Source organism: Danio rerio, chromosome 19, assembly GCF_052040795.2.
Source record: "Danio rerio strain M-AB ecotype USA chromosome 19, GRCz13ab, whole genome shotgun sequence".
Lineage (NCBI taxonomy): Eukaryota > Metazoa > Chordata > Actinopteri > Cypriniformes > Danionidae > Danio > Danio rerio.
This window is the reverse complement of record NC_141039.2, coordinates 46562501-46583725: the sequence shown is the minus strand read 5'-3', so window position 1 is coordinate 46583725 and position 21225 is coordinate 46562501. Positions and strand designations below refer to the sequence as shown.

General features: G+C 35.3%; 3 protein-coding genes across 7 annotated transcripts in view; all 3 read left to right on the top strand.

The window, feature by feature from the left end:
* ppt1 (palmitoyl-protein thioesterase 1 (ceroid-lipofuscinosis, neuronal 1, infantile)) overlaps positions 1-21225 on the top strand; it is an 847627-nt gene that overhangs the window by 479613 nt on the left and 346789 nt on the right. The window lies entirely within an intron of this gene.
* Positions 206-19835, top strand: rad21b (RAD21 cohesin complex component b). Of its 5 annotated transcripts, none has more exons than XR_015516066.2 (15): positions 206-289; positions 2025-2212; positions 5163-5292; positions 5376-5475; positions 5688-5794; positions 7290-7499; positions 7654-7779; positions 8440-8571; positions 9568-9791; positions 10207-10360; positions 11897-12042; positions 13793-13957; positions 16119-16202; positions 16875-19395; positions 19449-19835. XR_015516066.2 is itself a non-coding variant. In XM_087294743.2 (14 exons), exons 2-14 carry the CDS (start codon positions 2069-2071, stop codon positions 17064-17066), a joined length of 1914 nt encoding a protein of 637 aa, XP_087150869.1. In that variant the 5' UTR covers positions 206-289; positions 2025-2068; the 3' UTR covers positions 17067-19835.
* Positions 19904-21225, top strand: part of mterf3 (mitochondrial transcription termination factor 3) — a 7852-nt gene continuing 6530 nt past the window's right edge. Inside the window, 1 exon segment of the mRNA NM_001002615.1 lies at positions 19904-19966. The gene's annotated coding sequence lies outside the window, so the exon portion shown is untranslated.

The window sequence follows — 21225 nt, the reverse complement described above, 5'->3', positions numbered from 1 at the left end:
AATGTACAGAAAAGCGTTTCAGTCGGGTGACCATATTTCAGTTTGCAAATAAAGAGGATGTCTTTGAAAGTAACTACAAATTAGCACTTCTAAATATCCAGTTATTATCACAAAAAATCATCTTCATGTCTGCTGTAAGAGCATCGGTTTCCCCCATGAAGCGCAGTCTGGCGGCGGGAGGGGGCGTCGCCATTTTGTTTGTTTTAGTGAAACTGTACAGTGGGAGGAGAGTGAAAGCTACCCTAGAAACGGTTGCTAAATACGGAAAGCTACGATAGGATCGTTCCGCGTAAGTACTTTCGGAGAAAACGGGTAAAAATACATTTAAGTGCATGCACAGGAATCATAACCATTCGTTTGCGGCATGGAACTTGCTAGAAAATCCATTCCGTCTACCTACGACAGGTGACAGGCGCTAAATGATAGTCGTTTTTGTGTTATGGACAAACAATAATGCTTTATTAACGCAATAATGACTGTGCAGAATGCGTTTGCCGTCTTGGAGAAATCCGCACATGGGCTCAGATCCAGGCAGATGTTGATCTCGCGACAGCAGACCGTTGCTGCTAGCGATTCTTTTAGCTGCAGCCTTTCAAAACGCCTGTCCATTGACATTTTTAAAATGGTCATATATTTCATAGGCCGTGACATTGCCGGAATAATTGTTAGTGTAATAATAAACATACAGTGTGCGCGCACTGTATAGTCAAAGTGCGCGCATCACAGGCCCCCGCCATCACTGACAGTCACACACACCCATTCATCTGCCCATAGAGCTCTTTTAGCAAAACATTCACTCTGGAAAACGAAAGCACATTATTAGAAATGTTAAACATGTCAACATATAATTAGAACATACTTCATCGTTATTAAGATTGAATTGAACGGTTTTTTATTGCTACACTTCTATTACTATATTAAATATGGACCATTTCAGTGGGACGATGTCATTGAAAATGCCCATAAAAATTTCCTGCTTGTCAAACTATTTCATAACTGTAACAAGAGGCAATTCAATCATAACTTAATGTTAAAACAGCCATCATAACATTATTTATCAATATGTGGAGCTTTTTGGATTCCCCAAAGCTATGGGAATTAAAAAATGTAAAACAGGAAATACGTTATGACCATTGTTATTGTTTACATGCCTCAGAATGGTCTATATATATATATATATATATATATATATATATATATATATATATATAGGCTTTATATATGCCGTTATATAATTTGTTTCAATACCTTTCATTATATTTCTGCAAATAATTAACAAATTTGGTAATATTCTTATTAGATATCTAATTGTTATTGTGTAAAATAAAACCTTCACTGCAAAAAATGCTTTTCTTACTTTGATTTTTCTAGACAAGCAAAACATATTGTCTTGTTTTGAGAAATAATATGCCAATATTAAGTGAGTTTTACCTTAAACCAAGCAAAATAATCTGCCTATAATATTTTGCTCACCCCATTGGCAGATTATTTTGCTTGATTTGAGGAAAAACTCACTTCATTTTGGCATATTATTTCTTAAAAGAAGACAATATGTTTTGCTTGTCTAGAAAATGCTTCTTGATTTAAGAACGTTTAGATATTTGGACTAGAAACAAGACAAAAAAATCTAAGTAAGAAAAGCATTTTTACATTGTTTTTACTTACCTGTTTTTACTCGCAATGTTGAGACTTGAGTTATGTCAGTAACTACCTAAAATAAGGACAAAAATACACTTTAAAGTTTTATTCAGATTAATAGTCAGCTTTTTGAATGTCTGAAGTGCATAAAACAAAGCCTTATCATAACATTATTTCTGTATATTACACTTGGGTAGAGGAATGTTTGTTTACATGATAAAGTAAAAAAAAAAGTCTCAAATGGATGCTCAACCGAAAAAAGCTGAATAAATATAAATAAATTTGCCAACAGCAAAGCTTATAAAGCTTTAGCATTGCCACTTTCATATTTGCTTTTATGAATAATAAAGATCAGTCAAATTACTAATTGTGATTTTCTTCTGCAGGTTCAGCGTCCCCCACCACCTCAGTGTGAGACGGTGCCGGGACGATGTTTTACGCCCACTTTGTCCTCAGCAAACGTGGGCCGCTCGCCAAAATCTGGCTGGCGGCCCACTGGGATAAGAAGCTGACCAAAGCACATGTGTTTGAGTGCAATCTGGAGAGCAGCGTGGAGAGCATCATCTCTCCAAAGGTTAATGGATTCTCTGGGAATCATGCTGTTTTCGCTTGTTTTGTTCATGTGACTTTTTTGTTTTTAAATGCCATGACAGAGCCTAAAATCTCTTGCAGCCTTTTTATTGATCAATATATTTCTCTATATTCACTTCAGCAATTTCCAGAATAAATTCAGTATAGAGGTAAACATTATACAGGTGCTGGTCACATAATAAGTATAATAATTAGTTATAATTTGTTGTTCAACAATGACTTGACACAAGGAATAGGACAGCTAAAACCCATGCCTTGCATACGTATGTGTGTAGTGGTTTTTGAAGCACTGACTTCAGCTGCAGTCCACTCATTGTGAATTTCCCCCAAATTCTTAAATTGGTTTTGTTTCACAATTCTTTCCAGGGTGCGGTTATCCCAATTTGCTTGTACACTTTATTTCTACAACATCTTTTCCTTCCCTTCGCCTCTCTATTAATGTGCTCGGACATTCAAAGGCCTTTACGGGTTTTGAGTTAATGAACTGATTAGAGTGCAGTGTTTCCTTTAGGATTTTTTTCCAGCTGTGGCGGCAGGCCTTTTTTACACAGATCTACCAACTACCTGTGGCCCTATTTCAATGACAAATGTCGTGAGCGCAGTATTAGAAGCAGAGATCGCATTTATGTCATGCTTGCAGCATGCAGATCTCTTTGCTTGCGTGCTGATTTCCTCTGCTCGTGCAAAAAACTTCTTGCACGCCACCTCAAATATAAGCCACTTCAAGAGCGCACAGATCTTCTTGTGCGCTCTCAAATAAACGCTGCTGAGGTGCGATTTAGTGCGTTTTTGTAACGAGTATGTCTCCAGCATTTATTAGATTTGCTAGAAATATTTATAAATGTCTCTAATAGACCTACAAAGCAATATTAATGCGTCCTAAAGTAAAGTGAAATGGCTATGCGTCATGTTTGCTGGCCTCACGCATCACGCACCTGTCAGTCAGCCTGTCAGCTTGTAACCATAACGGGGTAAACAAATAATGCACAGCATTAATACGGTTACAGAGGAGTTCGCGCTGGCATTATTCACTCATCTTTTAATACGTTTTGGAGCGATTATTACCCGCTATTAAAAAAATAAAATGTTTTGAATGAGAAGTTATAATGTAGCCGTGGCGGGATGAATTTTTTTGTGGCGCCCCGCTAGGGCTGCACGATATTGGAAAAAATTGACATTGCGATATTTTTTTTCCCTGCGATATATATTGCGATATTAAGAAATTCAGAATCGGGAGTTTTGAACTGCTCAAAAATTAAATAATTCTATAATAATTTGGGTAATTTTTAAAGCATTTTCATAGAATATAAAAAAATTATAAGTAAAAACACTGAACAAACAGGATCTAATATGTTATGAAATTAATTCTAAATGTTGTTTTTACTGTGATAAAGGTGAGCTCATTTGGTGAATGCAAAGATGACACTTTATTATCACATTTAGGAATTAACACGAGTGACAAAATAAGTAATTTAACTTTTTATTCAACAATTACAAACCTTTTTATTACAACTATTACAAAACAGAAGGAAATATCTTGTCACAAAATTGTAAAAATATAAAAACAGCTAAACACTAACCCCCTGAGTGGTTTAAAAAAATAAACATGTTATAAAACAAATAAATTGTGGATAAGATAGACTTGTTCTAATAATTACCAAACAATTAACTTTACAATAAATTAAATAATATGGCAGTTATATATATATATATATATATATATATATATATATATATATATATATATATATATATATATATATATATATATATATATTTTTTTGTGTGTGTGATTTGCATCACACCTCCTGCGATGTGACTATTGCGGATGTGCACATCGCGATTTCGATGCTGAAACGTAAAATGTAGCGTGCAGCCCTACGCCCCGCCATGGAAGAATGAATGTAGTGGAAACCATGGAGTGTAGCACCATTTTCTAAGCTACTGATTTTGGGGTTGTTATTAGTTGTCATCAAAGTCATCCAAATTAAAAGAAAAAAGCACCGAAATATATCCGTCTGTGTGGAATAAATGTATACATTAAATAAGTTTCACTTCTTTAATGAAATTAGTGAAATAAAACAAAACTTTTTGAAGATATTCTAATTTTATGTTCAGCATCTGTATGTAAACATGTACACCCGCAACCCACACATAGCCTACATACTTATGCCGCAGTCACACTAGAGTTTGAGCATGCAAAAGTCTGTCGTACGGTGCTTCAAAATGGTTATTGTTATTAAAATAACAATAACAATTATCTTAAACTAGACGATTACCATTAAAAAAAGCGAACGATTGGTCCATATTTCAAATTTCGATACAGAGAGGTCATGTTTTGATTGTCGATTGGTCTCACGCAATCACGTGATGCGATTTCGCAGGTAAGAGCTTCAACTTTCCAACACAGTGAAACTTGTCGCATGAGCTTGCGTTTCCGTTCTATCGCGTTCACATGCATATAAATGGAAGTTTATGGGGCGAAATGTGCAGTTTGACTGCAAATTTACTCTGTGCATCGGGTACCGTGCAGGTCTCTAGCTCAAACCGGCCATGTCTACTGAAAAAAATCTCCCAAAAATATGTAGCTATCATTTTTGGTGGGTACTCCACACCCCTGATAGCTACTATAAGCTACTTTCTATAGATCTAGCTCAAAAAGTCTACTGAGAAATCTCCCAAAAACTATGTAGATATCTTTTTTTTTTTTTATGAGTATCGCACAACCCTATAATTTACATTTAGAACAAACAGTGAAACTCTCCTCAAGTAATGTTCAAAGTCCAGAGTTTACTCCAACATAAATCAAAAACCTCCCTTCTAAAATCACATTATAAATAAGCTCCCTCTAATATTTCTTGCTAATTGACATCAAGACTGAGCAGCTCTCTAACACATCTCAATTTACTTCTAACGTGTGTTTAATTTGATAGGTAAAAATGGCTCTCCGTACTTCTGGTCACTTACTGCTGGGCGTGGTGAGGATCTACCACAGAAAAGCCAAGTACCTGCTGGCAGACTGCAATGAGGCTTTTATTAAGATTAAAATGGCTTTTCGCCCAGGTAACTTGTGGCTGTAGCACATCAGAAGTTGATCTTGCTGTACCGCAACAGATGGATGATATATTATGGTCTGTTTGAATCAGGTGTGGTCGACCTGCCCGAGGAGAATCGCGAAGCCGCGTACAACGCCATCACGTTACCAGAGGAGTTTCACGACTTTGATCAACCTCTTCCAGACCTCGAGTATGTGCAGCTTTTACTTTTAGTCATAATATATATATATATATATATATATATATATATATATATATATATATATATATATATATATATATATATATATATATATATATATATATATATATATATATATATATATATATATATATATATATATATATATATATATATAGTCGTTATATGGTGTTGAGACTATGCTGTGTTGTGGATTGCAGCGACATTGACGTTGCTCAACAGTTCACCCTGAATCAGTCCCGTGTGGAGGAGATCACCATGAGAGAAGAAGTGGGAAACCTCAGTCTCCTGCAAGAGAATGATTTTGGTAAGGCATGCACAACTGCTTTGGGATCAGTAAGATTTTTTTAAATGTTTTTAAAAGAAGTTTTAAAAATATTAAAATAATTGTAAAATAGTATTATAAATTTGAATCATTTACTTAAACATTTATTTGGAATAATTTAACCATTGAATGTAGTTTAAAATTGTATTTATTCTTCTGATTTGCTTTTTATTACTGATATATACTCCAGGCGTCAGTGTTCCATATTTATATATTATATAAATATGGAACTATTATAATATTTAATATTTATTATATATAAATATTATATAAATGTAAAAACAGAAATATATATATATATATATATATATATATATATATATATATATATATATATATATATATATATATATATATATATATATATATATGTATATATACAGTTGGTCAAAATTATCAGCCCCCCTGTTTATTTTTTTCCCCAATATCTGCTTAACGGAGAGAAGATTTTTCCGGCACATTTCTAAACATAATAATTTTAATAACATATTTCTAATAGTTGATTTATTTTATCTTTGCCATGATGACAGTAAATAATATTTTACTAGATATTTTTCAAGACACTTCTATACAGCCAAAAGTGACATTTAAAGGCTTAACTAGGTTAATTAGCTTAACTAGGCAGATTGAGGTAATTTTGCAAGTTATTGTATAATGATGGTTTGTTCTGTAGACTGTCGAAAAAAATATATAGCTTAAAGGGGTTAACAATTTTGACCTTAAAAGGGTTCACAAAAAATTAAAAACTCCTTTTATTCTAGCTAAAATAAAACAAATAAGACTTTCTCCAGAAAAAAATATATTATCAGCCATACTGTGAAAATTTCTTTGCTCTGTTAAACATTATTTGGCAAATATTTTAAAAAGAATGAGTCGGATTTACTATATATTAAACGGCAATTGCGTTACACGTTAAGATGCTGTTCTTTTATCCCACGTGGATGTTATGAGGATAAACAAGAGACCAAGACCTTAAGTATGGTGAAGATAATTGAATAAATGAATGTCAGTTCTAAAAGACACCTCCCCATTTTGCCCAGTAGGCCTACCTTGTGTTTTATTTGCTAATTTAAGCTAATTTTGAGAAGATAAATATAATGTATAAAACTACACATTATTTATATTACGTCATAATACCGAAATGTCTGATAAGCTTTTTATATTAATGGACAATACACAGATATTGATGTTTCTCAATGTTTTTACACTACATTATTTGAATCTACCAAGCTTAGTTTACAATGTTTACACTGCTCTACTTACATTAAATCTGAATCCCAAATTTATGAAATGACAACAGATTGTTCAGATTTATTTAATGTCAGTTTTAATGTTATATGAGTTTAAATGTCAAGTTGTGAATGACAGCTATAAACGTAAATTAAAATGTCATTTTACTTATATTTAACTTAAAAAGTTGATCACATGTATTCCCTAATATAGTAGCTGATATTTGACCGACATATTTTCTTGATAGCTGATTTTGGGATGGACGACCGGGAGATGATGCGGGAGGAAGGTGCATTTGAAGTGGACATCATCCACGGAGCGTCTGCATCAAACCTGCTGCTGGAGTCAGAGTCCAGTAGCGTACAGATCGCTGACAAAACCAACCACCTGGAGTACGACCAGTACAAGGATGACTTTGGAGACAATCCAATGGAGAGCACTGAAGGAGGCATGCTGGGTAATAGAGGCATCTATAATATTCCCCGCTGTATAGGCTTTATGTGGATTATGGTTTTGGACTATCAAGATGTGTTTTTGCTCGCATTTTTTGCAAAAGCCTGAAGTCCAGCTTTATAATGCTTTTGATACTGATCTGCTTTCTGTATCTGCAGTGGACAAGCTGCTCAGCAATGAGGACGGAGGGGGTATTTTTGACGATCCTCCAGCCATCCCTGAAGGTGTGATGATGCCCCAAGACCACGGTGCAGATGACGACGATGATTTTGACAACCTTTCACGTAAGAAACATATAACATAAAATATGTTAACATTAGGGCTGATCAATACAACAGTATTACTGCAGAATGAAGTGTGTGCCGTAAAGTAATTTTGTATTCAGTGTATTGTTACAAACCCCTGATGTTAGTCTAGGGGATGGTGGGGTTTGACATTTGTGTTTATTTTTGAAGTGTCCTTGAAGTGTTTACATATTTATTTATTTACTATTTTATTTTAGTTTTCTTTAACTGTTACTTACCTGGGATATATTTTATATCTGTGAGAATATGTTACTTCAGTTTCTTAATGTTACCTTATTTATAATCATATCGTCTGTTAAAAAACAACTAACTGTGAAATGTGACATACAGTGAAATTTGTAGTTCATCTTTTGTTTACTATATTTATGTTTAAAAATCAAATACAACATAATCAAATAAGATCAAATCCTTTTCTTTTCTTAAATACTCAAGCTTATTTATTACATAAAGTGTTTTTGTACATTTTCTGGAATTATTACCTTTATAAAATCCTATATCATGAAAGATATCGTTACCTTACCATTAAATAAACTTTCTCATACTTGTTAAATAAAATTTTGGTCATCCAGCCCTAGCCAACATCTATTTTATGTTTGGTACTTTGCATAGTAATTTTATTTCTTACATTTCATCCGATAGCTGCAGGAGGTCCAGACAGCCCTGATTCTGGCCCTGTGGAGCCTTTGCCCACCATGACAGACCAGACTGAACAGACCACACTAGTCCACAATGAAGAGGAGGCCTTTGCTTTGGAGCCCATCGACATCACAGGTCAGTCAGAAGAGAAAAGTAGTAGCACAGGGCTCTGAATGTGGCTTTTAGTCCAGTCAGCAAAACTATACTTCACATATTCAGGGTCTGACATTAACTTCTTTTTTCACTAGCCACTGTGGCTAGTCATTTTCCAAATTTACTAGCCACTTGGCATTTTTGCTAGCCAAAATTTCCACAAATGCTCATTGTGGATACGTACCCATCTAAATTTCTAAAGAATGCAAATTATGTAGCCAGAGGTACGTCTGGCTGAATTTTGTCTTTAAAATGAACGCTACAGAGCGGTATGACAGGCTTCTGTTCCTGGTACCAGCTGACCGCTTACCTCCATGTGTACAGCTTTTTCGCTGTGACCAGTTTGCCCAGTAGCTCGCCACGTACGTTGGCAGACTTGGGACGCAGAACGGAATTGACCGCGATGATGGGGTTCGAATTCGATGAAGAACGGTTCCAGAAACCAGGTAAAGCAAAAAATAAATAAACAACAGGCTGAAAACATGGTGAAATAGCGTGGCCGCGACGACTTTTCTTTTCTAGATTGCGTTTGAAAACACTATCGGTTGGGTTTAGGGAAGGTGGTGGTTGGGTCAGTCAGTCAACAGCAAGCTGGCCTGGTCAGCTGTAGTGTATATTGCGTCCTCTGGTGGATTTATGCAAGAAGAGGACTGACGAGAGAGATTTGGTGGATTTGCAAATGCAAAAACTGTGAGCAGACGTACCTCCGGTTATGTATTTCCCTGTCCTCAGAAATGTTGACCTGGGTACATATTCGCAATGAGCCTGGGTTGCAAAATATTATTGTTGGGAAAATATATTTTATATGCTTAAATTTTACTTTTGCATTAGAAAAGTACTTGATTTAAAGACATTTCACTTGATTTAGATCATTTAAAAAAATAAAAACTCAAATTATGGTATAAATGGTAGCCTATATCAGCTGCTGTACAGTAGTCAACATTTGAAAAACTTCCATCATAACTCTGGTATGATTAGTGAAGGAAACCAAGGCGAAAAGGAAGAGGAAGCTGATTGTGGACAGTGTGAAGGAGCTGGACAGTAAGACCATCCGTGCCCAGCTGAGTGACTACTCTGACATTGTGACCACGCTGGATCTGGCTCCCCCCACCAAGAAGCTGATGATGTGGAAGGAAACCGGTGGCGTGGAGAAGCTCTTTTCTCTGCCAGCTCAGCCCCTCTGGAACAGCAGACTGCTCAAGGTCAGAACACATCTCTGCCACACACTAGGAGACTTTAATACAGGCTTTAGTAAAACAAAATACCCAAGCGCCCTGGGTTCTTTCTGTTTTTTTTTTTTTTTTGGTTTTTTTTGGAGTCTTTCTAATAAGTGTGTCCTCTTGTGCTTTTTAAGACTATTTAAATACATATAAAGGGTTCATATGGTCATGAAAAACCTGGAATGGCATTTTCCAGACCTGGAAAAGTTTTAGAAAAAAACATTGCATTGTTTTTCTTATAATTTACCACATATATGTAGACATTACATGAAATATTAGGTCATGAAGATGTACTTGAAAGCCCTGGAAAAGTCATTGAATTTTACTAGTAAATATGTGTATGAATGTTTTGAAGCACTTGAGGGAGAATACATTGTGAGTAAATGTTGATGTGCAGATGTTCACTCGCTGCCTGACCCCTCTGGTGCCCGATGAGCTGAGGAAGAGGAGGAAGGGTGGAGAAGCAGACAGTCTGGATGAGTTCCTTAAAGACCTGGAAAACCCTGAAGTGCCACGAGAAGAAGCCCTGAATCAGCAAAGAGACATCATCGGTGAGACTGACTGACCGACTGATTTCATTGACGATTCTTCTGATTGCCTTATATAGACCTGCATGATTCAGATATTTTTATAAAACCATCGTGGACAATATATACAATTAGTGAAATAATACTATTATAAATACTGATGTCTACAGCACAGATCAAAACAGAGTAAATTACAATTTTTTAAATATTTTATTAAGATTTTTGTAAACCACTTTGGACACTAGGATCTGCTAAATTATTAAATTTAAATGTGATTACATTGTATGGCCAGTAGGGGTGTAACGGATCACGGTTGATCTGTGATTCGTAAAGATCACAACCTACAGTTCGTAACTCACGTGACCTGCGGATAAATACTTTTTTTACTGGTAGATTAATCCTATATTTGTAAAGATTGCAGAAAGATCACCTATCGTGTCATTTAAATCACATGTATGAAAACGTTAAGGCTTTCCTGTAAAATATAATGATGAAGGAAGAAGTTGTGGAAGGTTATTCAGGATGTGGTGGGTTTCTTAGGTTATTAAAGGGGTTTTATGTCACTACTTGTTTAGCTTGCAATTCATTCAGTGTAAGCTGCACGATTAATCATTAAAAGATCGGGATCTCAACACCCACACAACATTAATTATAAATGATGGTGATTAGCATATGTTTATTAATCCCTCAAGAAAAAAAAAATATTTTAATTTAAAATTCAAGAAAGAGATTGAGTCTTTAGTCTTTTGAGTTAGTTATGAAGTTACAAACACAGAAGTATTGGGATAACAGTTTATAGTTTAGATAAGACCACTGATGTTTATGGTAAAGATTAAAATCACAGTCATATGCATTTAACGATGCTCAAAAATGAAAGTTGTCGGCAGCAATTACATTATTTACTAAAGGTGACGACAACCAGCCATTAAAAATATGCCACTGAATAATTCTTAAAAAATGATCATCTAGCAATGAAAGGTGAAGCTTTATGAGTGAAAACCTGAATCATTTATTGAAGTTGAGACTACAAATTAACATGGCTTGTACAAATGATAATGTTAGATTTCTACATTTAGCGTTATCAGCAACAGTAGTAGTAACAGTGAATTTTTCATTTTATTTTTATTCAGCTGATTATTTCATTTTATTTTTAGATAAAAATGCAGGTTCTAAGTTGTGTTTGTTAAAACCAAAAGTGTCTTGCAGTGCTGTTTCTGTAATAAATAAAAAGCAGATTACATTTTTCTCCTCCCCTTATTGGTTGATTCAAAAAATGGTCTGATCCATTACTAAAAAAACATAATTTGATCCAAACCGTGAGATTCGTTACACCACTAATTGCCAGTCAATATTATTAGTCTCTTGGCAATATATATTTTTTTAATCTTTATAAAATAAGCTATTAAGTTTAGAAATATGTTGAAGAAATCTTCTCATTGTTAAACGGAAATTACAGCAGGGTGTACATGGGGGCTAATAATTCCTTCAAAAATGTAACCCCAATTTTTGTACAGTAGTCCAGTAGTTTTTCACTAATGCCCGTGTTTGGCTTTTTTGCAGATCAGACCATCTTGGAGGAGCCCAGTGTTTTGCAGGCTTCAGCCATGGAGGGCAGTCGCACCACTCTCGACGAGTCCGTCATGCCTCCTCCATCTGGACCCCGCGGACAAAAGCGCAAAGCTCAGGACGGAGAGCCTGCCTTGCCTGTGAGCTTGTGAAAATTCATAATTTCACTCTAGCTTTTAAAGCTGTTTATACAGATGGGAAATAATTATAAAAATTGGCATTATTTTTCTCAAAAAACATATTTTGTAAAGGTGCTGTTGACTTGAAATGTTCACCAGAGGTCAGTAAGAAAGAAAGCAATCCTGTCATGCTATGAAAACTAAACTAATTAGTTTAGGAAGAAGTTATGAGTAATAAAATGAAATCACACAATGACGTATTGAACACATGAAGAAAGGGAGGTGTGAAAAGTCATGGAAAGCCCAGACAGCAGCTGAAATCTCTTAGTAGTTATTCAGCAGTTCTGCCCTTTGTCAGTGTAAATAAGTTTCAGCTGCTTCAGTCCAACATCGTCATTAGCAGATGATGAAGATGAAACCAGGGTGGACATTTCAGCAAGACAACCCTCAACTGCTTTTTAGTAAAAGAAAATAAAGCTGCTAGAATGACCAGCCAATCCCCTGAGCTGAATCTTAATAAAAATAGTAGCTAAAGATCAGAGTTGATAGATGAGACCTACAGAACCATCAAGATTTGAAAACTCTTGAAAAAAATCACACCAGAGCAATGCATATTGTTTGTTTGTTTGTTTGTTTGCTTTATTTATAGAGCACATTTAAAAACAACAGATGTTGACCAAAGTGCTTTACAAAACGACCAGCATACAAAATCTATACCTATATATAAAAATTAAGCAAAATATATAAAACAGATTGAAATTAATTAATTACAATCAAAGGCAAGAGACAGAAGGTGATTTTTTAGATGAGACTTAAAAGCACCAAGTGAAGAACATGACTGGATCTGTAAAGGCAGACCATTCCACAGTCGGGGGGCTGCAGCAGAAAAAGCCCTGTCACCTCTTGATTTCAACCGTGTTTTGGGGACAACTAGCTGAAACGTGTTTTCGGACCTGATTGGCCTCAATGAAGTGTGCCAGTGAAGAAGCTCAGAAATGTAAGTCGGTGCCAGACCATTCAAACTTTTATAAACAAGTAGCAATAACTTATATTGAAATCTAAATTGGACTGGGAGCCAATGAAGAGATGATAAAACTGGTGAGATACTAGAAATTCTTTTGTCCCAGTTAAAAGCCTAGCAGCTGCATTTTGAACCTGCTGCAGTCGTGCTATTGATGCCTGTGAAACTCCAGAATACAAAGAGTTACAGTAGTCCAGTCTGGACATAATAAAAACATTAATGACAGTTTCCAGCTCTTTAAAAGAAAGAAAAGGCTTCAATTTGGCAATGTTCCTTAATTGATAGAAACCACTTTTGATGACTGAGTTTATTTGCTTGTCGAACTTTAACTCAGTGTCAAAAGTAACTCCAAGATTTTTTACGTGACTGTGGACCTTAGGCTTGATCGAACCTAATTTATTAATTGTAGATTCACAGAGCCTCAGAGGACCAAACACTAGTACTTCAGTTTTTGATTCATTCAAGTGTAGGAAATTACCAGCCAGCTATTCCTTGATCTTGTGCATAGGGCTCCATTCTCCATACAAGAGGCGTTGTTACCAAAAAAAACATTTCTACAAAATAATAAATACATCGTTATGAGGCATAACTAATTTTTCTGAATTCATTTTTTGGTTTTATTTCTTTAAGTTTTTACATAAACCTGGAGCAATGTCAACAGCTTCTTTAGAAATATATTTACCAGGAAAAATCATGACGTGTTACCCGCTGTCTGTGGTTTGTCTAACCCAGTGGCTCATTTCTCTGCAGATGCTGGAGGATGATCGTTCCTCCATTGTGTCTACGCAACACGTGAGCCTGCCACAGGTGGAGCTTCCTCCTGAAGAACCAGTCAACATCGCACAGCTCATTCCTGATCTCGACCTGATAGGAGAGAAGAGCAAAGACAAGAAGGATGACGATGATGAAGAGGAGGTGAGGGGACCACAAATCATGGAGTTTAGTGAATCAAGAAAAAAACAAGTCCTGTTTAGTACAGACAAATCTGCAATCACTTTAAAATGTTCAGCACAAACTATAATAATGTATCTTAATAGTAGAGCTGTTTATGATGTTTTTTTAAAGATCATATCAATATTTTTAAACAATTATTTTAATAATAATAGTAATAATTAAACCTTATTTTTATTTTTTTGTTGGCATTTTTAGGACTGTCATGAATACGTAAATATAACACTAAAAACTGATTGATTCATTTAAAATAAATAAATAATATAAAAGTGAAGCAAGTTTTTATAAAAGTAAAACTCAATCATTGAATTATTCACTCAAAAACAGTTGCATTCTGGAACAAATCTCTTTGAGACAGGGATGCAACGATTAACTGGTTTCACTTTTAACCGCGCTTTGATTCGTCAAGGTTAATTAATCATAAAGGCTTCTCAACATTGCATTTCTGCATAAAATAAAACTGCAGCAACCAAACAAAGTTATGCCAATTGTGTGCTAGTTTAAAGTTCCAAGCTTGTACACCGAGGCTAATGCCCACGCACACTGAGTTAACTATGGCTGAGGCTATTACCTAAGGGTCGTTCACTTGTCAAGTTTTTTTTTTTTTTTTCTTGCGCACATATTCGGAGTGATGTGCAAGTGGTGCATACACGGCACGTCGCACTCATGCTTTCCAAACGGACCTAGTTGAAAGAATGGCGTGAGTGCACCGGGAGTCACGTGACAGAAACTGACCAATCAGCTTCATGCTTTGTATGGAATACAAACATTTCTACTCCAAAGAGGGAAAAAAAAGCTCAAATGAAAATACCAAACAAGCTCATAACATTGTCGATCAAAAGTGCCTTTCAGACAGAGGTTCAGCAGCCTTTGACTAAATTTCTTCTCTTTAAAAGGGAAATACTTAGCTAATATTATGCTAAGATTTACATTAGACAAATACTATTTATTTATTCCTATTTTATTTATTTATTTACTGTTCTGTAATTTATTTTCAGTGTAAATTTATTACTTATGTTTAAATGCCAAAAAAAATTTAATCCAAAGAGAAAAATGAATTATTGTTTTTTTTTTGTATTATTATTTTGTGTTGAATTATTTAGTTACTGAGCAGCAATAAATAACACATTAAATATATGTTTTCATGTGACTTTCTAAACTAGTAGTGTTTTGAAATGAATGAATGCACAATAATCGTGAAACCGTGATTATTCCTTAGACTATAATCGAACAACCAAAATCTTTAATTGTTGCATCCCTATTCTGAAATGCATCAATGATTTCAACTCAAAAATAAAGTTTATTATTATTATACAACTGTTTTTATATTAATAATAACTGAAAAAACTAACAATACAGTGGCTAAAATGTAACTTAACTGTTAAGTAAACTGTAAAGTGTTTACGTTAAATGAAATAAAACTGATATCATACATGTAATTGTGCTGATATTTAGTTAAAATGTCACTCTTGCTTATGTGATATTACTAGTCTAATTCTTATTCATGCAATAATTTTCCTTAGGCTTAGTCGTATTAATCATCAGGGGTCGCCACAGCGAAATGAACCGCCAACTCATCCAGCATATGTTTTACACAGCAGATGCCCTTCCAGCTGCAACCCAGTACTGGGAAACACCCATACACACTCATTCACACACACATTCACAATATGGCCAATTTAGTTTATTGAGTTCACCTATAGCGCATAGACTGTGGGGGAAACCGGCGCACCTGGAGGAAACCCACGCCAACACGAGGAGAACATGCAAACTCCACACAGTAATGCCAACTGACCCAGCCGGAGCTCAAACCAGCAACCTTCTTGCTGTGAGGAGATTAGTGCTAACCACTGAGCCACCGTATCACCCCTGAATCTTACTTTATAAACATAAAAAATAAAGATGGATATACCCATAACTTGAATTATAAACTCCTTTTGAGTTCATGCTATTTTTCAACATGCAGTCAATGACTTTGTACTCTTGTTTTTTTTTTGTATTATTATTGTAAATTATTGTAGACAATAAATATCTCACTTTTCTAGCTTTTACAGCTCACTTTTCCCTTTATTAAAAAAATCATCCTATCAGATGATGCTGATAAATCTGAATTTGTGTCTAATAGGAGGAAGAAGGTCAGAGCGGGGACCAGGATCAGGAGGAAAGGAGGTGGAACAAGAGGACGCAGCAGATGCTTCACGGTTTACAGGTTTGACACAGTTCAATCGTGGAGTGCTCTTAATAATTCGATCTGTCAGGTTGGTTTACAGGGTTTGTGCGGCTGGTGGAAATCCTTGAAAATACTTAAATTTTAATCTATTTTTAAAGGTTCCAAAAGTGCTTATATTTTGGATAAAGTGCTTGAAACTGCTTAAAAATACAATTAGGTTGCAATTTTATTGATATAATAATAATAATAATTGAGCTTACTAAATAGGAGGTAATAATAATTAACTATTTGAATGAAATAAAATAAACCTTTTAACTTCTGTATAAAATGAAAGCAAAATGCATAGAGATTACCACTTCATGAGTGATCAATGCATGAAATTAAAATAAATAACAATTTAAAATAAAAGATGGCACATTTATGATGTAAGTAAATTACATTTAAGGGAGTAAATTACAATAATTCAGTGTTGGGATTGGGGAATACTATAGTGTACTGTAGAATACTATAACAAGTAGCATATGATATAATGTGATGAAGTATGTAAATATGCTATTTGCCACACCAAAATACTGGAAATCTTTGTAAATGCATCTGAAAAGTGCTTGAAAAGCTTAATTTGACTTTGGAAAAGGTGTGAGAATCCTGTATTTAGGTTAATATCAAGCACAAAGGGATTTTATGTCAATAAATACACTCTGTTTTGCCCAGAGAGTCATTGCTAAGACTGGAGCGGAATCCATCAGCTTGCTGGACCTGTGCAGAAACAACAACAAGAAGCAAGCGGCTGCTAAGTTCTACAGCTTTCTGGTGCTAAAGAAACAGCAGGCGGTGGAGCTGCGACAGGACGAGCCCTACAGCGACATCATCGCCACCCCGGGCCCCAGATTTCACATCATATAGACTCTTTACAGTCAACAGATTTGATTCTTTTTAATGGTTTTGTTTGTATATGATGTGTTATGTGTATCCGTGCATGTGCATTTTTCACAACACAGGCTCACAGGATATGCACCCCTGCCTACATTTCTGGAGAGCGCAAATTATGTAGCCAGAGGTAAAATGAACGATACAGGGCGGTATGAAGCCACCGACAGCTTCTGTTCCTTTTAGTGCTACCAGCTGACCGCTTTCCTTCTTGTTGACGGTTTTTCTGGTGGTACCAGTTTGCCCAGTAGCTTACCGCGTACATCGGTAGAAAGTTGACTGTGACAACAGTGTTTGAGTCCGGCGAAGATTAGTTCCAGAAACCAGGTAATACAATAAATTAATAAACAACAAGATGAAAACGTGGTGAAATCACGAAGCCGCGACAGCTTTTCTTTTTCTAGATTGCTTTTGAAAACACTATCGGTTGGGTTTAGGATTGGGGTAAGGATTGGGGTGAGTGGGTCCGTCGGTTGACAGCAAGCTGGTCTGGTCAGCTGAAGTCTATATTCAACATAGCCCTATATACATTTCTGGAGATCGCAAATCATGTAGCCAGAAGTCCATATGGCTGCATTTCGTTTTTACTACGAACACTACCTCCGTATGGACGGCTTTCCCGCTGTTACCAGTTTGTCCAGTTAGCTCGCCATGTACGTCTGTGGACTTGACACGCAGGAGAGGAGAGGAGTTGACCACTATGACAGGGTTCGAGTTTGGTGGGGAATGGTTCCAGAAAGCACAAAAACAGAACCAAAAAATAAAATAAACAAGTAAATAACAGATTGAGAATGTGGTAAAATCTGAAAACATGGTAAAAATCAGACGAGGGCTTTTCTTTTTCTGGATTGCTTTTAAAAACTGTCGGTTTTGTTTAGGGAAGTGGGTGAGTGGGTCAGTCGGTGCTTTTAAAAACACTATTGGTTGGGTTTAGGGAAGGATTAGGGGGGTTAGTCGATTGGTCAGTCATTCAGTCAGTCAAACAGTCAGTGGACAGCGGCCTCTGGGAGAACAGCAGGTGCGAATGGCACTCGCAAGGGGAAATATGAGATCTGAAAAAGCATACACACAGGGCTCTGGTGGATTTGCAAAAACAGCAAAAAACAGCTTCTGGGATGTATTTGGCTGTCTCCAGAAATGTATATAGAAGTAGGTTTTCAGTATGAGTCTTTTGTTGTGTATATTGCGCCCTCTGGTGGATGTACACTAGAAGAAGACGCATCAAAGAAATTTGAGATCATTAAAAAGCGTACACAGCGGCCTCTGGTGGATTTGCAAAAACTGCAAGCAGCCATACCTCCAGTTACGTACTTCGCTGTCCCCAGAAATGTAGACCTGGGTACGTATCCGCAATGAGCCTGGGTTGATTTTTCCATGTAGATTACATGTGCTCTCTGTCTCAAATGAGAAAAAAATACTTTTATAATGATGAAAAAGTGCTTCTTATAGTAGTTTTCCATTGCAAGCATGCACATTGGGGAAAAGCTAACCTGATTGAGGTTAAAAAACTAATGCTTTTGATCACCCTAATAGAAGTGCTTATTTTAGAGAACAGGATTGTAGATTTCGTATGAAAGTATATTTGTAATTTCAATCATTGCATGTACTTGCAGAGGCCTTCAGTTTGCTTTTATACCCATGTTGTTTCATGTTATTTAATTGGTCCTGTTTTTTGGCATGCTTTGAGTTTAATGTTGACATGCAACATACTTATGTTAACTTCCATGAAAGTGTTTCTTTGCTATTTAATCTGAAAAGATAGCATTTTAGCTGCTCCAAAGATAAATGAAGTGTGTGTTTCTTTAAACAAAAATGCAGTGAATGAAATGTTAGGTTACATGTTTTGGTAACACTTTAGTTGAGGTCACAATTTATGCTATTGGCTATTACCTGCATATTGTTAGGATGTTAACTGTTCATTAGTAGTTATAAAGTATGATCTATTATGCATCCCTAATCCTACCCAAAACCTAAACCCAACTTCTACCTTACTAACTATTAATAAACAGCTAATTAGTAATTAGCATTAGGCTAGTAGTGTAAGCTAATATTTTGTTTATACCATGAATTGTGAGCTAAACTAGTGTTGAAAGCTACTACGGTATTATTTCCGAAAACTCTTCAGTGTTGTGAATATTCAGCCAAAAGCATTGTTAGTTTTGCGTGTTTATCAGACAACTAAACACTAAATGTTATTTACTGTGATATGCACTGCTTAATATTGTGCCATTTGTTGTAAAGATAGTTTTTGTAATCGTGCAAGCACTTTTTAAAGCCGTCCATAGGTCTTATTGATGTTACCTATATGACAACACTCTATTTTATATGTCAATAACTATTAAATGTCTTGGAAACCACTTAAAAATATAATGATATCCTACTGAAAAAAACAGCTTAAAACAGCCTAAGCCGGTTGGCTGGTTTTAGCTGGTTGACCAGCCTGGTCTTAGCTGGTAAGGCTGGAAAATGACCAGCTAAAACCAGCCGGGTTTAAGCTGGACATAGCTGGTTTTGGCTGGGCTCCTAGCCTCATCAGTAAGACCAGACTGGAAATGGCTGAAAACCAGCCTGGAAGTGGCCAAAACCCCTCTAAAACCAGCCTGGTCAATCACTGTTTTTTTAGTAGGGATATTATTTTAAATCTTATTTTGTTTTAAAAATATTACTTGACGTAATTTGCCTGTATCCCTGACTTGATACAACCGTGTCATGCCAAATTTGTAATAAACAGTAAGTAATGAAGAACTCTATCATTCATCCGTCCATTAGAGGCCGCTGTGACTGTATGCTTGTTGCCTACCACCGGTGCAAGACTGAAAACAACATGTGAACTCGCTGCTGCGGTTTACAGGTTTATCCCCTGCTAGCAAGAACAGGTAATGTCTTCTTTTTATATTTTACTTTTTAGTATGTCAGTGCGTATTTAGAGTTTATGCTACATCTGCTGTAGTGCTTTTGACATTAACTGAGTCATACGTTGAATTTTCCACCTGCTTAGGTTATGTTATTGTGGTAATGACATTGAATAGAGTCAATACAGTCTATCATACAATGCTAACGTTAATATATCGACATTATATGTTATGTCTGCCTTCAAATAGGATGTATTTTCACGATAATATTGTGTCGTTTGGCATAATAAACGCGTTGTTGTTTATTTGAACGTTTATTGAGAGATTCATGTAGATGTTTACTCTCTATGTGCTTCCTATATAATTTAGTTAGATTTTATATTATTTAATGTGGAGGCTAGGTTAACCTTACGTCTTGTCTTTGGTTCATATGTAACGTTGGTAATAGTGTTTTACACAATATTAAATGTTTAAGGTGTTTTGTCCACAATTATATGTAATCAGATGGGTATCCCAGAATCACACATGCATTAAAGGAAAAGGAGAAGTTTCGTGTAATAATTAAGCTATTATTATTATTGTGTTTGAATTTGGTCTGAATGTTCTTAAAAAAGAAAACGTAGATGTTTCATTAATCTTAAATTAATGTTTAAATGAAGCTTCAATTCGTGTTACTGCTCATATATTTGTCTTTCAAAATTCTGGGATTGTTTATTCTTTAAATGTGATTAAAAATATTTATTAAGATTTTATATTGATTTCAGTTATATTATTGAAAGATATGCATATGTTTAGATAAATTGTGCACAATATAATTTGTGAAGTTATGTTTTTTCGTCTTTTTTTTATTTATTTTGTTTTTATTATACAATCAGAATTATAAGCCCCCCTGAATTACTAGCCCCCAGTTAATTTTTTTTCCCAAATTCTGTTTAACGGAGAGCAGATTTTTTCAACGCATTGCTGAACATAATAGTTTTAATAACTCATTTCTAATAACTGATTTATTTTATTTTTGTCATGATGACAGTAAATAATAATATTTGACTGGATATTTAGACACTTCTATACAGCTATTAACTAGGTTAATTAGGTCAACTAGGCAGATTAGGGTAAATAGGCAATTTATTACGATGATGGTATGTTCTGTAGACAATCGAGAGAGAAAAAATATAGCTTAAAGGGGCTAATAGTTTTTACCTTTTAAAAAAATAAAAACTTTTTATTGTAGCCGAAATAAAACTTTCTCCAGAAGAAAAAATATTATCAGACATACTGTGAAA